Source organism: Haematobia irritans, chromosome 4 (genome assembly GCF_050003625.1).
Source record: "Haematobia irritans isolate KBUSLIRL chromosome 4, ASM5000362v1, whole genome shotgun sequence".
Lineage (NCBI taxonomy): Eukaryota > Metazoa > Arthropoda > Insecta > Diptera > Muscidae > Haematobia > Haematobia irritans.
In genome coordinates this window covers 120159835-120176060 of record NC_134400.1, presented here as the reverse complement: position 1 = coordinate 120176060, position 16226 = coordinate 120159835, and the positions used below count along the sequence as shown (strand labels likewise).

General features: G+C 35.7%; 1 protein-coding gene and 1 long non-coding RNA gene across 2 annotated transcripts; one reads left to right on the top strand and one right to left on the bottom strand.

Moving 5' to 3' along the window:
• Positions 1–259: 259 nt before the first annotated feature.
• Rint1 (RAD50 interactor 1) lies at positions 260–11620 on the top strand. The gene is made up of 10 exons (XM_075304955.1): positions 260–459; positions 521–762; positions 7761–7955; positions 8009–8129; positions 8188–8297; positions 8352–8514; positions 8574–8799; positions 8861–9653; positions 10948–11138; positions 11198–11620. Exons 1-9 carry the CDS (start codon positions 322–324, stop codon positions 11135–11137), a joined length of 2178 nt encoding a protein of 725 aa, XP_075161070.1. The 5' UTR covers positions 260–321; the 3' UTR covers position 11138; positions 11198–11620.
• Positions 11621–14808: 3188 nt separating this feature from the next.
• Positions 14809–15777, bottom strand: LOC142234245 (uncharacterized). The gene is made up of 4 exons (XR_012721597.1): positions 15646–15777; positions 15349–15526; positions 15178–15257; positions 14809–15112 (listed from the first exon to the last, which is right to left on the bottom strand). It is a non-coding gene; the product is annotated as an uncharacterized LOC142234245 (long non-coding RNA).
• Between the last annotated feature and the right edge of the window lie 449 nt (positions 15778–16226).

The following is a 16226-nucleotide window of genomic DNA, read 5'->3' as shown; positions in this document are numbered from 1 at the left end:
TGAGTGGCGATGATTTTCAATTTGAGGATTACATTCGAGAAACTATTGGAATTTTACTGTTGAGTGTAATGTCTTTTTGTTTTTTGTTGAGAACGCGTTTTTCTCAACTTGAATTTTCACTAATTGCTTGAAAATTTTAGCATTTTCAAACGTTGGTGTTTATTGGGTGGTATTGAAAATATTGAGTACTCAAAAAATTAGTCAGAAACGAGTACTTGTAATCAAATAATCGTTACTTTCCCAACACTAGTAAGGAAGAACAAGCAAATTGATGTTGTTAATTTTGGGTTGTGTCGTGTCAAATTTTGTCTTTCTTCGAAAATGCAAGCTAAGGCCGACATGAATGAACGAATACTTTCTAGGATAAACAGTGAAATAGGCGATGATTTTAATAAGTTACATAGAGCGGCGATTCTAGTCGATGATTACAAGTCTCGTCTTCAAAAGCTCAGCGAAAGGGTAAATTTTCTTTCTTTCTGCATGTTGTTTAGTACTTTATTAATCCGAATTATCCCTGCAGTTGGATTATGAAAGTAGCAAGAACAACTCCAGCTTCAAATCAGCTTTTGATTCAGGAAGACAAACATGTGACAGCATTGACTTCCAGATGGATAAACTGCAACAATTTGGTAAAAAGTTGGCTGAGCGCATAAAGGAATCCAATATTGCCCTAAAAGGTGTAAAGCCTGATTTGGAACAAATCAGAAAATTGCAACAGTTGGTTCAATATTTGCGCATTGTACAGGATATTCAAGAAATAAGGTAAACAAAATAAATAAAAGTAGAGTAGAGAAGTTCTGCTCTAGTATATAATGCGCCTTGCAGACTATAAGTTTATCCGGACGACAGTGGACGTGTCGAACATATCCCATATATTGACCACATTATAAGTTAAGTCCGAAGGCATAATCGATACTGCTGCATGTTTATGGATCGATAACACATTTACCGATTATTTAGTCATCAACGAATTGTATCGATTGGACACACTGTAAGATTTTTTATTATTATTATTATTATCTTTATTTGTAATTTGAAGCCTTAAAGGCCAATTGAGGTAAATTACAATAAATCTACTAGGTTAGGTTAGGTTAAAGTGGCAGCCCGATAAAATTTCAGGCTCACTCAGACTATTCAGTCCATTGTGATACCACATTTAACTAAAAGTACCTATTACATATGGGCACTTCTAGTCTTAATCACTGAACCTTCTCTATTATTTACTTTTGTGGAACCAACCAGATTGCTCCAAAAACATTAACAAACTGCTTAAGTTAACGTTTTCCAGGTCAGCCAGTAATCTAAAGCTATATGCTCCTAAAATTCGCTTACGCCTTACACAAAAAGCAGGACACTCACACAAGAGGTGTTTAATTGATTCCTTTTCCTCCACGTCATGACAGCTTATACAATAGTCATTATACTTCGCACCTATAGTTTTTGCAAATTCGCCTATCAGGCAGCGACCCGTTATAGCAGATATTAGGAGTGCCATCTGACGCCTTGAGAACACTAGCATATCTAGTGTGCGGTTTAAGTTTAAATGGGGCCATATTTGCTTGGTGTCGTTACAACCCTTGCAATTTTCCCATCGAATATTGGCCATCATAACAGCCTTCTCACGCAGTAAGAGCTTGCAGGTGGCCAGAGGCATACCAACAGATTCTAGTTCCCCTGGAATATGTAAGGTAGTTCCTAGCCTTGCTAACACATCTGCTTCACAGTTCCCCGGTATGTTCCTATGGCCAGGCACCCATATTAGGTGAATATTGTACTGCTCAGCCATCTCGTTGAGAGATTTGCGGCAGTCTATGGCCGTTTTTGAGTTAAGGAACACAGAGTCCAAGGATTTTATTGCAGGTTGACTGTCTGAGTATATATTAATGCCAATATTTGTTGGAACATTACTTCTCAGCCAATTCACCACCTCTCTTATTGCCAATATTTCAGCCTGAAAAACACTACAGTGATTAGGTAATCTTTTCGCTATTCGAATTTCCAGATCTTTAGAATATACTCCGAACCCCACTTGTCCATTCAATTTGGAGCCATCAGTATAGAAATCTATATATCTTTTATTCCCCGGGGTCTGTGTACACCACGCCTCACTGTTGGGAATTAGAGTTTCAAACTTTTTGTCGAAAAGTGGTTTTGCCAGGGTGTAATCCACTACGTTAGGCACATCTGGCATTACTTTGAGGACCGAACTATGACCGTACATTTTTTCCGACCATAGCGATAGCTCGCGCAACCGCACAGCCGTTGTTGCAGCTGACTGTTTGGCCAAAATGTCTAAAGGCAATAGATGTAGCATGACATTAAGGGAGTCTGTTCCTGTCTTACTAAATGCGCCTGAGATACATAAGCTCGCCATACGCTGAACTTTATCTAAACAAGTCGGTTTCTGAAGTGCCGGCCACCAGACTACAACACCGTATAGCATTATAGGTCTAACCACTGCCGTGTATAGCCAATGCACAATTTTTGGTCTTAGTCCCCACTTTTTCCCTATTGCCTTTTTGCACGAGTACAAAGCTACCGTGGCTTTTCTCGCCCTCTCTTCAATATTAAGCCTAAAATTCAGCTTCCTGTCCAAAATAACGCCAAGGTATTTTGCACACTCACCAAAGGGAATTTCAGTACCCCCTAAGGAAATGGGCCTAACCGTGGGAGTTTTGCGATCTTTGCAGTACATGACTATTTCTGTCTTTGCTGGATTTACACCAAGACCATTATCTTTCGCCCATTTCTCAGTCATCCGGAGAGCTCTCTGTATAATATCTCTGATTGTGGATGGGAATTTTCCCCTGACTGCTAGCGCCACATCATCTGCGTATGCCACTACTTTTATCCTTTCCTTATCTAGAGAAACCAAAAGGTTGTTTATAGCAACATTCCAAAGAAGAGGTGATAGAACTCCTCCTTGGGGAGTGCCTCTGTTCACATACCTTTGTATGTTTGCTTGCCCTAGTGTGGCTGAAATACGTCTCTTCATTAGAAGTTCGTCTAACAGCCTAAGTATACCTGGATCAACATTCAGAGTTTTCAGTCCATTTAATATCGAGCTCGGATGGACATTATTGAACGCCCCTTCGATGTCTAGAAACGCCACGATTGTGTATTCTTTGACAGATAGTGAGCTTTCAATAAAGCTGACCAGTTCATGCAATGCGGTCTCAGTAGACCTGCCCTTCGAGTATGCATGCTGTCGTTTCGAGAGCAAACCTGAATCCACGCTAGTTCTAAGATACATGTCTATCATCCTCTCCAGGGTCTTAAGTAGGAATGAGGATAAGCTGATTGGTCGGAAATCCTTCGCACTCGAGTGAGAGGCTTTTCCTGCTTTAGGTATGAAGACGACTTTTGTTTCCCTCCACTTTTCTGGAATATATGCTAAGTTTACACATTGTTTATATATCACCGTCAACCAGGGGATAATTCTTTCAGCCACTGCCTGTAACTCCGCCGGAGTAATTCCATCAGGTCCGGGGGATTGAATGGTCCAAAGCTATTTAAAGCCCATTTTATTCTAGATTCCGACACAATTTCCTCGATAGGAAATGATCGCTGAGCCTCTGTTACACCGCCGGAACATGGTTCAACCGTCTGATTTCCAGGGAAGTGTGTGTCCAAAAGTACTTCCAACGTCTCCTCACTGGACGTTGTCCAATTTCCCTCCGATGTTTTAATGAAACCTGGAGCGGTGTTAGTGGATGCTAGTACCTTCCGTAGTCTGGAAGCCTCTGACGTATTCTCAATACTGCTACAGTAATCATCCCAAGAGTTTTGTTGAGACCTTCTCAGTTCTCGTTTATATTCTCTCAGATTCATCTTGTAAGTGTCCCAATCCTCCGGAGCTCTTGTGGACTTTGCTTTGTTAAAGAGCTTCCTGCAGGATTTCCTCATATTACTTAACTCCGTAGTCCACCATGGCGGCCGATTTTTTCCCCTTGGCTTTCCTCTAGGGCATGCAGCTTTCAGTGAAATGTTGAAGGCCTTAGTAATCCGCTCCACTGCGTGTTCGATATCTTGCACAGTGCTCATATTTGTCTCCGGCACTTCCGGTATCATCGAATTGAACGATTCCCTATACCTATTCCAATCAGCTTTCCTAACATTTGGCGGAAATATGGTCTTTGAAGTACGAACAGCCAATCTGAAACTGATGTAGCGATGATCTGAGAAGCTATGTTCCCTCAAAACTTGCCACTCAGATATCTTATCATTCAGTTCCGGAGAGGTCAACGTTACGTCCAAAACCTCTTGTCTGTTCCTGGTGACGAAGGTTGGTGCATCTCCCTTATTGCAAACTACCAGGTTAGTACGCAAAATAAACTCTATTAGCGACTCTCCCCTTGCATTAGTATCACTACTTCCCCAAATACTATGATGTGCATTTGCATCGCATCCCATAATGAGTTTTGTCTTTGTTTTTAGTGACTCCTCAACTAAGGTCTTAACGGCACAGGGTGGCATATCCCTATCATGTCCCATGTAGACCGAAGATACCCAATATTTGCATGTGGATATCTCTAGACTGGCTACGACAGTGTCTGCATTGCTCAATGAAGGAAGCAGAAACAAGTTTAGTTCGTTTTTAGCAATTATACATGCCCGATTTATATCGTTACCGGTATTATGCAAAAGTTTGAAACCCGGAGTGCTTAATTCACAGATCTTGTTCTTATATATGTATGGTTCTTGAATAAGAACTGTATCTATGTCTCCTTTCATCAGGAGAACTTTTAAGGCAGCACAAGCGGCCTTACAATGGTGAAGATTTATCTGGAGGAACCGTAGAACCATCCAAATTTTCAACCACCGTCACATCAGCCGCTTCAATTGAGTCATCAAGGGCTTCCTCTTCACAGATCTCGGTGACTCTCGCAACAATCCGCGGTTCAGCTTTGGTGAGGCTTGAGCCTGTAGAAACTTCCCGCATATGATTTTCGCCATAGTCTGCAGGTTTTATGTCTCCTTCGGCTTCGCTAGGAGATTTTTTCACTGCTGACTCTACCGGAGGCTTGTCCGTTTCGGTATCCTTTGACTGATCGCTTTTGTATACCTTCATATGGATATCATGAAAGCCATAACTTACGCGTCCTTGGGTCTGGGCTAGATGTGGCAGCGACTCTATGTTTAATATAAACACCGCATGTCGTCTTGGTCCATCCACCTCATCCAAACGACCAACCTTCCAATCGGCGGTTGGAAGATCTGGGTTACATTCTTTTAGTCTCTCTAGTATTGACTCAGGATCAGGAGGGTTTGCCGGTATCCATGCATGTGCTCTAGGTTTAGCCGGTATGTCTTTTTTATCGACTAACTCCAAAGCGGCTCCTTCCCAAACTTCACCAATTAGCATCAATGTAGCTTTAAAGCAATCCATAGACCTCTGGTCTGCAAAAGCTATTAACTTATATCGTCCTTGATACCATCCAGCATCTTGCCGTCGAGGACTTGGTCCGGGAAACTTTTTTCGCACCTCTGAGTAGACACCAGACATCGCGTTCTCAATTTCCCCCCATTTTTGCCTTGGAATCATACCGTCCAATGCTCCTTTATTAATAATAGCCATCACAAGGCTGTCTTTTGCAACTGAGGCAAACGATCTTTGATCCCGTTTAGAGGATGGTAGCTCATCCGGTGATCGTTCCCTTTTTCCAGCTTCAAGAATTCCTTGAGCCCATTTTAAGGAATCGCTTTGCTTAGCCGACAACGTGCTTGGGTCGACTGATCCTAATTTCTTTAGGATAAACAAAGCATTTCTTCGTTCCTTGAATCTCTTTCGAGAGGGATTGCCTCCTTTTGATGTCGTCACCTTAGAAAAGGTTCGACTTGCCAAAGTGTCACCGCCAGTCGACCCGTCTACAGGTCGACTAATTGGGCCTGACTCTTGGTCGCTGCCCAAATTTATAACTTCAGTCGTTACCCGTCCACTGGGCCCTGAAGTTAGCAACCCAGTGGATGACTTTGAATTTCGCTGCATGGTGGTTTATTATTTCCACCACACGTGAAATTCGTAATAAGTACTTATTACGATGAAATCCTCCGCTATTAGAAAACACGTCCGTTCAGTTCGACGGTTGAATAATAATCTACTAAAGAATAACTCTCCGAAACAAAGCTTTACTTATAATCTAAAATGGTTAAAGTTATGGAATTAAAGTGATCACAAATATAAACTTCTTAAGTCTAAAAAAAAATAAAATTTTATAATTTGCAATCAAAAAAAAAACTACTCTTTCAAAAACACACACATTCCGTCCGGAAAAACGTATCAATTTTTATTTAGTATGGAAATTGGCTCCAATAAAAGGCCGGTATGCACCTCTAGCGAAATTTTCGGTAGCAAAAATTTATTTAAGTCTACAACAAAAAAACAGGGCAGTGTACAACAAATTTTAAACCAGCTAATCGCTTTTAAAAATTGTTAATATATGTTCCAAATATTCCTCAAATAAATTGTTTATTATTTACAGACCTTTTAAAACTTGTTCCGTCCGTTCAGTTCGACGGTTGAATAATAATCTACTAAAGAATAACTCTCCGAAACAAAGCTTTACTTATAATCTAAAATGGTTAAAGTTATGGAATTAAAGTGATCACAAATATAAACTTCTTAAGTCTAAAAAAAAATAAAATTTTATAATTTGCAATCAAAAAAAAACTACTCTTTCAAAAACACACACATTCCGTCCGGAAAAACGTATCAATTTTTATTTAGTATGGAAATTGGCTCCAATAAAAGGCCGGTATGCACCTCTAGCGAAATTTTCGGTAGCAAAAATTTATTTAAGTCTACAACAAAAAAACAGGGCTGTGTACAACAAATTTTAAACCAGCTAATCGCTTTTAAAAATTGTTAATATATGTTCCAAATATTCCTCAAATAAATTGTTTATTATTTACAGACCTTTTAAAACTTGTACGCACACAATGATTGTAATAAATTAAATGTTTGCTGCCAAAATATGCTTTTGACAACCCTGTTATTTTCATTAGAGGTGCGTACCAGCTTACGAAATTGAACGCTACCGAAAATTTCGTTAGCATAAATAGCAATGCATTTCTTATGGGAATGAAATTTTTCGCTAGAGGTGCATACCGGCCTTTTATTGGAGCCAATTTCCATACTAAATAAAAATTGATACGTTTTTCCGGACGGAATGTGTGTGTTTTTGAAAGAGTAGTTTTTTTTTTTGATTGCAAATTATAAAATTTTATTTTTTTTAGACTTAAGAAGTTTATATTTGTGATCACTTTAATTCCATAACTTTAACCATTTTAGATTATAAGTAAAGCTTTGTTTCGGAGAGTTATTCTTTAGTAGATTTATTGTAATTTACCTCAATTGGCCTTTAAGGCTTCAAATTACAAATAATTTTCGGTAGCAAAAATTTATTTAAGTTCGGTAGCAAAAATTTATTTTAAATTGGTTTAAAAATGTTTCTTTTATAAATAAATATATCCAATTATAGGTAGCAGTCAAATCACTTATTTATTATTATCAGCTTGAGTACAGGATATGTTCGAAATTTTTTGGTTCGATGTGTGACATTGAGTCATTTCACGATTTCGGGCTTCATTCTCCATCCCCCACAGCCACGGCTTTAATTTATTTTTTCCTCATTTCTTACATCATTAATAATAATTCGACAATCAAGAGCGATTTAGGATTTAAAATAGTTTTGAGACAAAACAAAGTATATTCTGTAAATGGAATAAATATCTTAATTGAATTGTAACAATAATTTCAGCAATAATCTATCTCAAACTATAAATGGAAAAGATGATGCCAAATTAACAAATCTATATTTAACACTATATGAGGATAATGATTACGAAAACAGTGTTATTGGGCGTCTTAACAACGTGGAAGCTCCATATCTGAAGACGTTTGCTATGCGAACAGCTATCCACTGGCATGCTCTTTTAAAAGATAAATTTTCCAGGTAACCACTAAATAACACATATCAAATTAAGACATAAATTTTAAAATTTTCAGGGAATTTGAGAATGCCTTAAAATGCTTGAAGTGGGGACAAAAAGAACAAGATTCCCTAACATTCAAGCCAACAGCAGATAATCTAAACAAAGCCCAATTGTTAGCAGAATACTTATTTTTGGTAGGATTATTGCACATTTATTTGATGAAAGCTGTTTGTATAAAGCTTTATATTTCAGCTAAAATCACCAGTTGAAGAAACAGAAGAATTATGCATTATAACTCCAAGTATTGTTTGCCAACCTCTATCAACAGTTACGAAGCATTTAATCGCTCCATTTAGACACAGGTTTGCTTATGAATATAAAACATGTTTTTTTGAGCTTACATTCCATACTTGCAGATTTATGTACCATTTTACAGGAGTGAGACAAACAAATCGTTTGGATAAACCAGAATGGTTTTTTACACAAATTTTAAACTGGGGAAAAGATTCGCATTTATTTGTTGGAAAAACATTTCAATCATCTGCTGTTAAAGCAGGCAAATTGGATTTTAATATAAGGGTAAAAAATATTTGAAATATTTGATATACTCGTATAGCATACTAATTTCAAAATCATAGCTCGAATTCATGCGAGGTTTGATACAACTCACCATTGAAAAGTTATGTATGGACATTGAGGAAATTAGTAGCGATGAAAATCTCTTCGCACATTTATTAGATGAAACATTAGCTTTTGAAGCAGAGTTAAGAGAAAATTTCGGATATCCAGCAAGTTTCCCAAGTGCTATATGTGTTGTAACGCAACCTGTGTATTTGTTGAAATGGATTTCTTTGGAAGAAAGATGTAAGTTCAGATAATATGGATTATGAATTAGGATGTTTTGTCTATAGATAATACATTTCAGTTTGCTCGGAGAAAATGGATATGATTCTTCAAGCTGAAAGCCCATGGCATCTCATTGATCCAAATATATACGAAGATGAATTAAAAATACCCAAATGTGCTGATCAATTTATTCGTCTTCTTGAAGCTATAAAAGATCGGTACTATTCTCTCATACAGCCTGGTCATCAACTTCAGTTTCTTAGTTTACAATTGGAATTGATTGACAACTTCCGTCGTCGACTAGTTCAATTGCATAGCAGTGGAATGGTGGAGAGCATACCTATTTTAAATGCAATTAATTATATAAAAATGGTCCTCAGCGAATGGGGAGAGAATGTGCACTATCTGCATTTGCAAACAGCCTTGGTGGGTCCCAGTGCAGAGGAAATCAGTTCTGTGTTTGAAAATCCAATTTCAGAGCTCGATCATTGGACAGAAAATCTTTTAAAAAATTTAGCCACAAAGGCTGTCAATGAAATTAAAGCCAAATCAATGCCTTACAGACATGACTGTTGGCCCACAATGCCTGAGCAAAATAACAAAGAGCCGTTCATATTATCACCAAGTGCTGGGGAAATGTTCCAAGTCATGGTTACGGTCTTACACAATTTAGAGCGAGAGTTATCATCGAATCTATTCAACTTAACACTTAGATTAATAGCACAGCAAATAGACATTTTCATGTTGGATAGCATGATAATGAACACAAAATTTTCTCCCGCGGGATCGGCTCAATTCAATTATGATATGACACGTAACTTGTTTGCATTATTTGGTCAATATTGTCGGAGGCCAGATTTGTTATTCAAGAGGTATGTAGTATTTCAAAATTCCATAGACAATTTCTATGCATATAAACAAAATATTTGTATATATTGTATTAATTAAAAGGACGGAAACTGGGTGCAAGAGAAAAATTATTGAAATTGGCTTTTATATCACCATCGACCATTTATATATAAGTTAATTCTTCAAAAGCATTTAATTGAGTTTTGTTGTTATAATAATATACAAATAAGGCCATAATTTGGCCGGGACGAATCTTAAGCCCTCATAGTTTTTGCATACCGCATTGAAAATTTTATATAGGGTGAGTACAGCAAATGTGGTACAGACTGGTAATGTGGTATAGTAGCATTTTTCTATCTAACAACATACAAATAACTAAACCTAGCTGAATATATTGTGGAAGTCAGAGAATGAAGCAATCAAAGTTCAGTTTGATTTTTGTAACTCTTTCTTTGTGCTAGTTGAAAGAATTCACATTTACCCGTGCTCGAATGTTTTCAATTGCGATACATATATTGCATTTTTTTTTTTACAAAAAAATCGTGCTTAATGTTTTTTTTAATAAATTCGCAAATATATCCGAAATTATGGGTTTCTTATATTTCGCTCATAGTTGCGTGGATGGCTAACACTAGTAAAATGAATGTGGTAAAATCTTAGCCTCGTCGGAGAAACACGAAATTTGGCTATCGAAAAACAAATGGGTACACCACATTTGCTGCACTCACCCTATAGTTTTTTTTTAATTAAATCCAAAATACTAGAAAAGCATCACATCTGAAGAACTAATGAGCAGATTCAAATACGGCTTTTGCTCTATGATAAGCACTTGTAAAATTCATTGAACTTCTTAAAGATCCAAAAATAGCATTTTCATTGTTTTTTGGCGACACTTTTTCGCGGGGATGTAACAGTAATATGGAAATCTTTATTATATCGGACAAATATTAAAAAAAAATAGTACTCCGAAATGGGATGGGTCTACAAAAATTTGCTATATTAAAGATATTGCATTCCCACTTTTCAAATAAATTTACTAGTAAAAACCTTGACTTTGGTATCGACGGAATGTGGTCATTGAATTTTCGGTGTCTAATTCTATTAGCACAATAGGATTACCCCATTGTAAAACATGTTATTAAGGGGAGTCTCAATTTTTCGTTATTAGTTGGATCAAGTAGCAATCAGTGGATAAGAAACCCGCATTAAGACTACCGGAATATACTAAATATGATTACTTTTAATTTCATATGGAGTCCAACAACACAGTGTCAGATTTTTTTTGAATTGCTTTATTTTCATTAATTTTTCTTTCAGAATTCACGATGCCAACAAGCTATTAAATGTAGCGCGGGGTACTGCGCTACTTTTACATGAAACTTTAAAAGGTGAAGAAAGTTCTTTGGAAGACAAAATGAAAGCCTTGAAGGAATTGGGTATCGTTAATTTTACACCAAAAACTTGCGTCGAAGTTTTAGAAAGACGAATAGATATCAAAATGTATTGAGGTAACATTTTTATATTTTTGTAGTAAATATAATAAAAGTAAGCAACCAGAGTTCTACAGACAACAATATATGTGTTATTTTCTCAACATAATGATGTCTTTCGCCCTAACATTAATTTTGATTGATGCCTTCCATTTGGAAAAAGCTACCACATACAATTTTCGTAACGAAAAATTGTGATGATTGCTTAAATAGTTTATGATTTTGATGGAGACACTTACATTCTTATGGAATCCTTTAAAAACTTCGGTTGATCCTGCGTATCTTATATTAATTCTTAAAAGAAATTTGTTAGTAGAAACAGCAGAAAAGCCTGCTAAAACAGCAAAAAATCTGTTGAAAAAGGGAAAACAGTCATTGTTTGCTGAAATAGCAAATATTGTCTGCTAGTTTTTAAGCTCGATTACAATAAAACATGTTTTACTTTGGCTGAAACAAATAAAAATGTCAACTTATGAGCTATCCTGACACAATTAAAACAATATTTTATGATTATCTCTAGTATTTGCCCAAAAATCTGAATATTTATCAAATTTAGGCATTACAGCAAACAAAATTTTTGCTGATCGCATTTAGAAGCTTGTAGGGTATTACAGTGCAAAAAATACGAAAAACTACTTTTCGTTCTCAAATATGGTTTGGGGAAAAATTTATGATCTAAAAATTGTATAATTTGTTGTTCGTTAGACACTAAAGTACAAAATTATAACAACAGACATCGTCTGCTGTTTTTACCAGACTTTTCTATGAGTGTACTAATCTAATTTATTATTTAAAGGAGTTTGCTTTACGGCATTTTCGATTTTTTCTATTTCAACAAAGTTATACCCACTATGTTCTGTTTCCGCATCGTAAACCAGATTATTTTAATGGTTACTTTTTCAAATCAATTAATTTCCAAAGCAAAATCATACGAAATAAATGCGTTGAAACTTATCCATGTACGTTTTGGCAATATTTTACACATACCCAGCAAAAACTAGGTAACCACATCTCATTACAATTTACATTACTAGGAGTAAAGCTGTCGTTACATTGCGGGGAGTTATAATGACTAACTTGTAAAGGGTGATACGGCCAAAATTTGGTCAAGGGAAAACGCGTGTAAATCGGTGAAATCGTTTATTTAAAAAAATCAAATTTAATTTCTTTTTCAAGTTCAATTAGTGTAAAATTCAGGAAAAATATTCAGTTAGGCTTTCGCTTTTCCAAATCCGAATTGCCGGGCCTCACGCTTGACACCTGTCATCAGATTTTGTACAGCCACCTTGTCCACCTTCTTCGCCGCAGAAAACTAGTTTGCCTTGAACTGCTGCTCGGTCTTAGCAGCTTTTTTGGTCTTCTTTAGGTTCCGCTTGACAATAGCATAGTATTTCTCAATTGGGCGGAGCTCTGGCGTGTTGGGAGGGTTCTTGTCCTTGGGAACCACCTGCACGTTGTTGGAGGCGTACCACTCCATGGCCTTTTTACCGTAATGGCAAGATGCCAAATCCGGCCAAAACAGTACGGAACAACCGTGTTTCTTCAGGAAAGGCAGCAGACGTTTATTCAAACTCTCTTTCACGTAAATTTCTTGGTTGACTTTCTTGGTTTTTGGCTCGATGCACGGTTGTAGACGATACACCCAGCTTATTTGCGGCATCTCGGAGAGAGAGGTCAGGGTTTCGCTTGAAACTACCGGCAACTCTCTTTGTCGTCTCAGCGGCTTCCGGTTTTCGATTTCCCCCCCATCCAGACTTCCTAGCTGTCGACAAACGTTCCCCAAACACTTTAATTACATTTGTAAATTAAATTGATAGCCAAATAATTGACACCAATAATTCCAACTTTGAAATCTCTTCACTGTCGATATTCTCCGACCACTTTCTTATAAAACTGAAATTGAAATTATAAGGAGTTAGTATTTTAAATAATGTTCCCGCTACATTTATGTCACGTATCATACGATACGTCTCCTTTAACTGCATCATATTTGATATTAATTTTTGTATTGATATGGTAACTCTGATATATATTTTGAAATAACCTAATAAACACAAACGTTTGAAAAATGCTAAATTTCAACAATTTTTCAAACATTTTTTCAAAGGATTAGTAATAGTAATATTCAAGTTGAGAAATTGTTGAGCAAATCGTGTTCTCAACAAAAAACAGACATTACCCTCAACACATTAGGAATAATATCTCAGTGTTATCCTCAAATTGAAATACATCGCTACTCAATACTTTGTCCAAGGCATATTAATTAAAGGTAAAGTCACGAGCAAACGTGTGTACCCCCCATGATATTTAGAAAGTCAAACTAAAATGGCAGGTCACTTAAGTTGACATTTTGCGTATGTGTATTGTTGTTGTATTGTAATATTTATGTACACAAAGAATGTAAACAAACCTACTAAACGTAAACAAAGCCTTTGACAAGATGAATGAATATTAGTCACCTGATTGCATGACTTTACCTCTTTAATATGCCTTGAGCCCATGATTTAACCTTCTTGTTCAGCCATGCTTACATCTCATTAGTGAAAGTCGCGTCGGTGTTGCCAGATTGCATTTTGATAAAGTGACGCTTTTTTTATTCACAATAGCAATTAATTGTGACTAATTTCCCAATAAACACAAACGTTTGAAAAATACTAAAATTCAATAATTTTTCAAACATTTTTTCAAAGGATTAGGGTAATATTCAAGTTGAGAAATTGTTGAGAACATCGCGTTCTCAACAAAAAACAGACATTACCCTCAACAGTAAAATTCAACACAATAGAAATAATCTCTCAATTGTAATCCTCAAATTGAAATGTATCGCTACTCAATAATTTCTCAAAAAGTTTTCAATGTGAGGCAAATTAAAAATTAACATTGTTGCGAATATTTTCTAACCACAATTTGTATGAAAGTCAATCCCAGTTCTAACTGAAAGTCAACACTAAATTTCTAGGGATTTTGTACATTTTATTAATTTTTTTCGTTAAAAATATAATAATATTAAAAATAACATTAATAATATATAAAAATAAGAATAATATAATACCAATTAAAACATAATTTTCTTATTAAACGTATTAATAACTAAAACGATCAATACAACTTTAAATATCTTAAACATTTTTACATGTATAATTCCATTTCCTCCATAATGTCGGTGTCACATAACTATTAATTAATTATTAATTAATATGTTGGCAATTTGAAATAATTAATATCGAGGAATTTGCTGGCCTGCGTGTTAGAATAGATTCTATCAAGAGGAATTCACAAAATATCAAACTGATGACGGAATGTAAATTGATGTAATGCACATTTTCATCCAGAAGTTCTTGATATAGGAATTGTTGCACTTTTTTAATTGGTTGCACTTTGCAAGTTTTCTGGAATATTTTCTTTGTTGTTTCCTTCATCATTTTTTCACCGGTCAACATCTTCCAAGAATATAACATCCAATGATTTTAGTTTTCTGCAAAGCAGTCGAGTTTTGTGATTTCCATTACGTTTTATTTCACTTTTTGTTTTGAATTATCAATTATAGTTAGCGTTTTGGACTAATTTCACTCTTGTGTCAAAAATATTTCAATTTTTGCATTTCTTCCAACTGACCACGTACTTCGTGGCACAAAATGTATTGAAAACCACAAAATTCGATTTCCTCAAGAGCGTTGGTGTCACAAAATTGTTGTAAAACTCATTAAAATTCGGGCAATTCGCAAGGAACTTGATAACCAGTGAGTTAGAATAAATTTCCAGTAATTTCAATTCGCAAAATAACAAATTAAACCGATGATGCGAGGTAAATTAAAATATCGATGTGATGCGAATTAACATGTAGTAGTTGTTGATATGGAAAAGCATAAATACCAAGTTTAATTCGTTGCACTTTGATTTATGGAAACTTTCTCTTTTCGATAAGCCACCATCATTTTCATCGGTCAACCTCTTAAGGTTTCAAGAATGCAGCATCAAAATATTTTAGTTTTCTGCAATAAGATTTAAATTTAGTGACTTCTCTAAAGTGTTGATTTAATTTTTCATATTGACTTACCAATTATTATAAACTATTTGAATCAGTTCCAGTTAATTGTCCAACATTTTTTATCGGTCAGCTTTTTAATGTTTCAAGAACTTAGAATCCATAATTTTAGTTTTCGGCAAAGAGATATATATTTAGTGTCTTCCTTAAAGTTTCATTTAATTTTTTTTTATTTTCACTTACCTATTATTAGAAACTATTTGGAGTAAATTCAGTTTTTTGTCTAAAATTTTCCAAGTTTTTTATTTCTTCCAATTGACCACGAACTTCGTTGCACAAACAAGCATTGAAAACCACATGGTTTTTTCGTTGCATTTTAGGGTAGTGTTTTGTCAAAGTTTTCTCATATTATCTCCAACACCTTTTCAAATATTTCGTCAACATTTTGGCAAATTGGAAGTAATTCGCAAAAAATTTGAAGATGTATTGAAGATGAGCTGTTTCAAGTCAAGTTGAATTTATGTTGAAAATTATATTTACCCTCAAACCGAAAAGTTGTTGCATTTGAAAAACGCTCATCCTGTGTTTATTGGGTTATGCGCTTTACAGACTATCAGTTATTCCGGACGACAGTGCTCGTGTCGAACGTATTCCATATATTGTGCACAATATAAGTTAAGTCCGAAGGCATAACCGAAACTGCTGCATGTTTATGGGATCGATAACACATTTACCGATTATTTAGTCATCGCCGACAAATCGTATCGATCCGACACACTGCAAGATTCTTTACAAACACCGACATTCCGTCCGGAATAACTGATATTCTGTAAAGCGCATTATCGAATAAAGGTAAGTACTATATTCGCTGTTTGCGTTGAAAATTTCGTGGTTACTTTGTTAAAACAGTTCAATATAAAGCAGATAAACTAACTCAATTGATGCGCATTTCTTGTTTATCTAGATTGTTTTCATTTATAAATTTGATTATTTAAGGTGGGTACTAATTTCGAGTTTAGCAGCTAAAATCAAAAAGCTGATGACATTGTTGCATATTTTTTGGAGATGTCCTGGATAAACGAGTACTCTGTTCTCTTTTAGTCCGCGACTGCTTAGGGTAT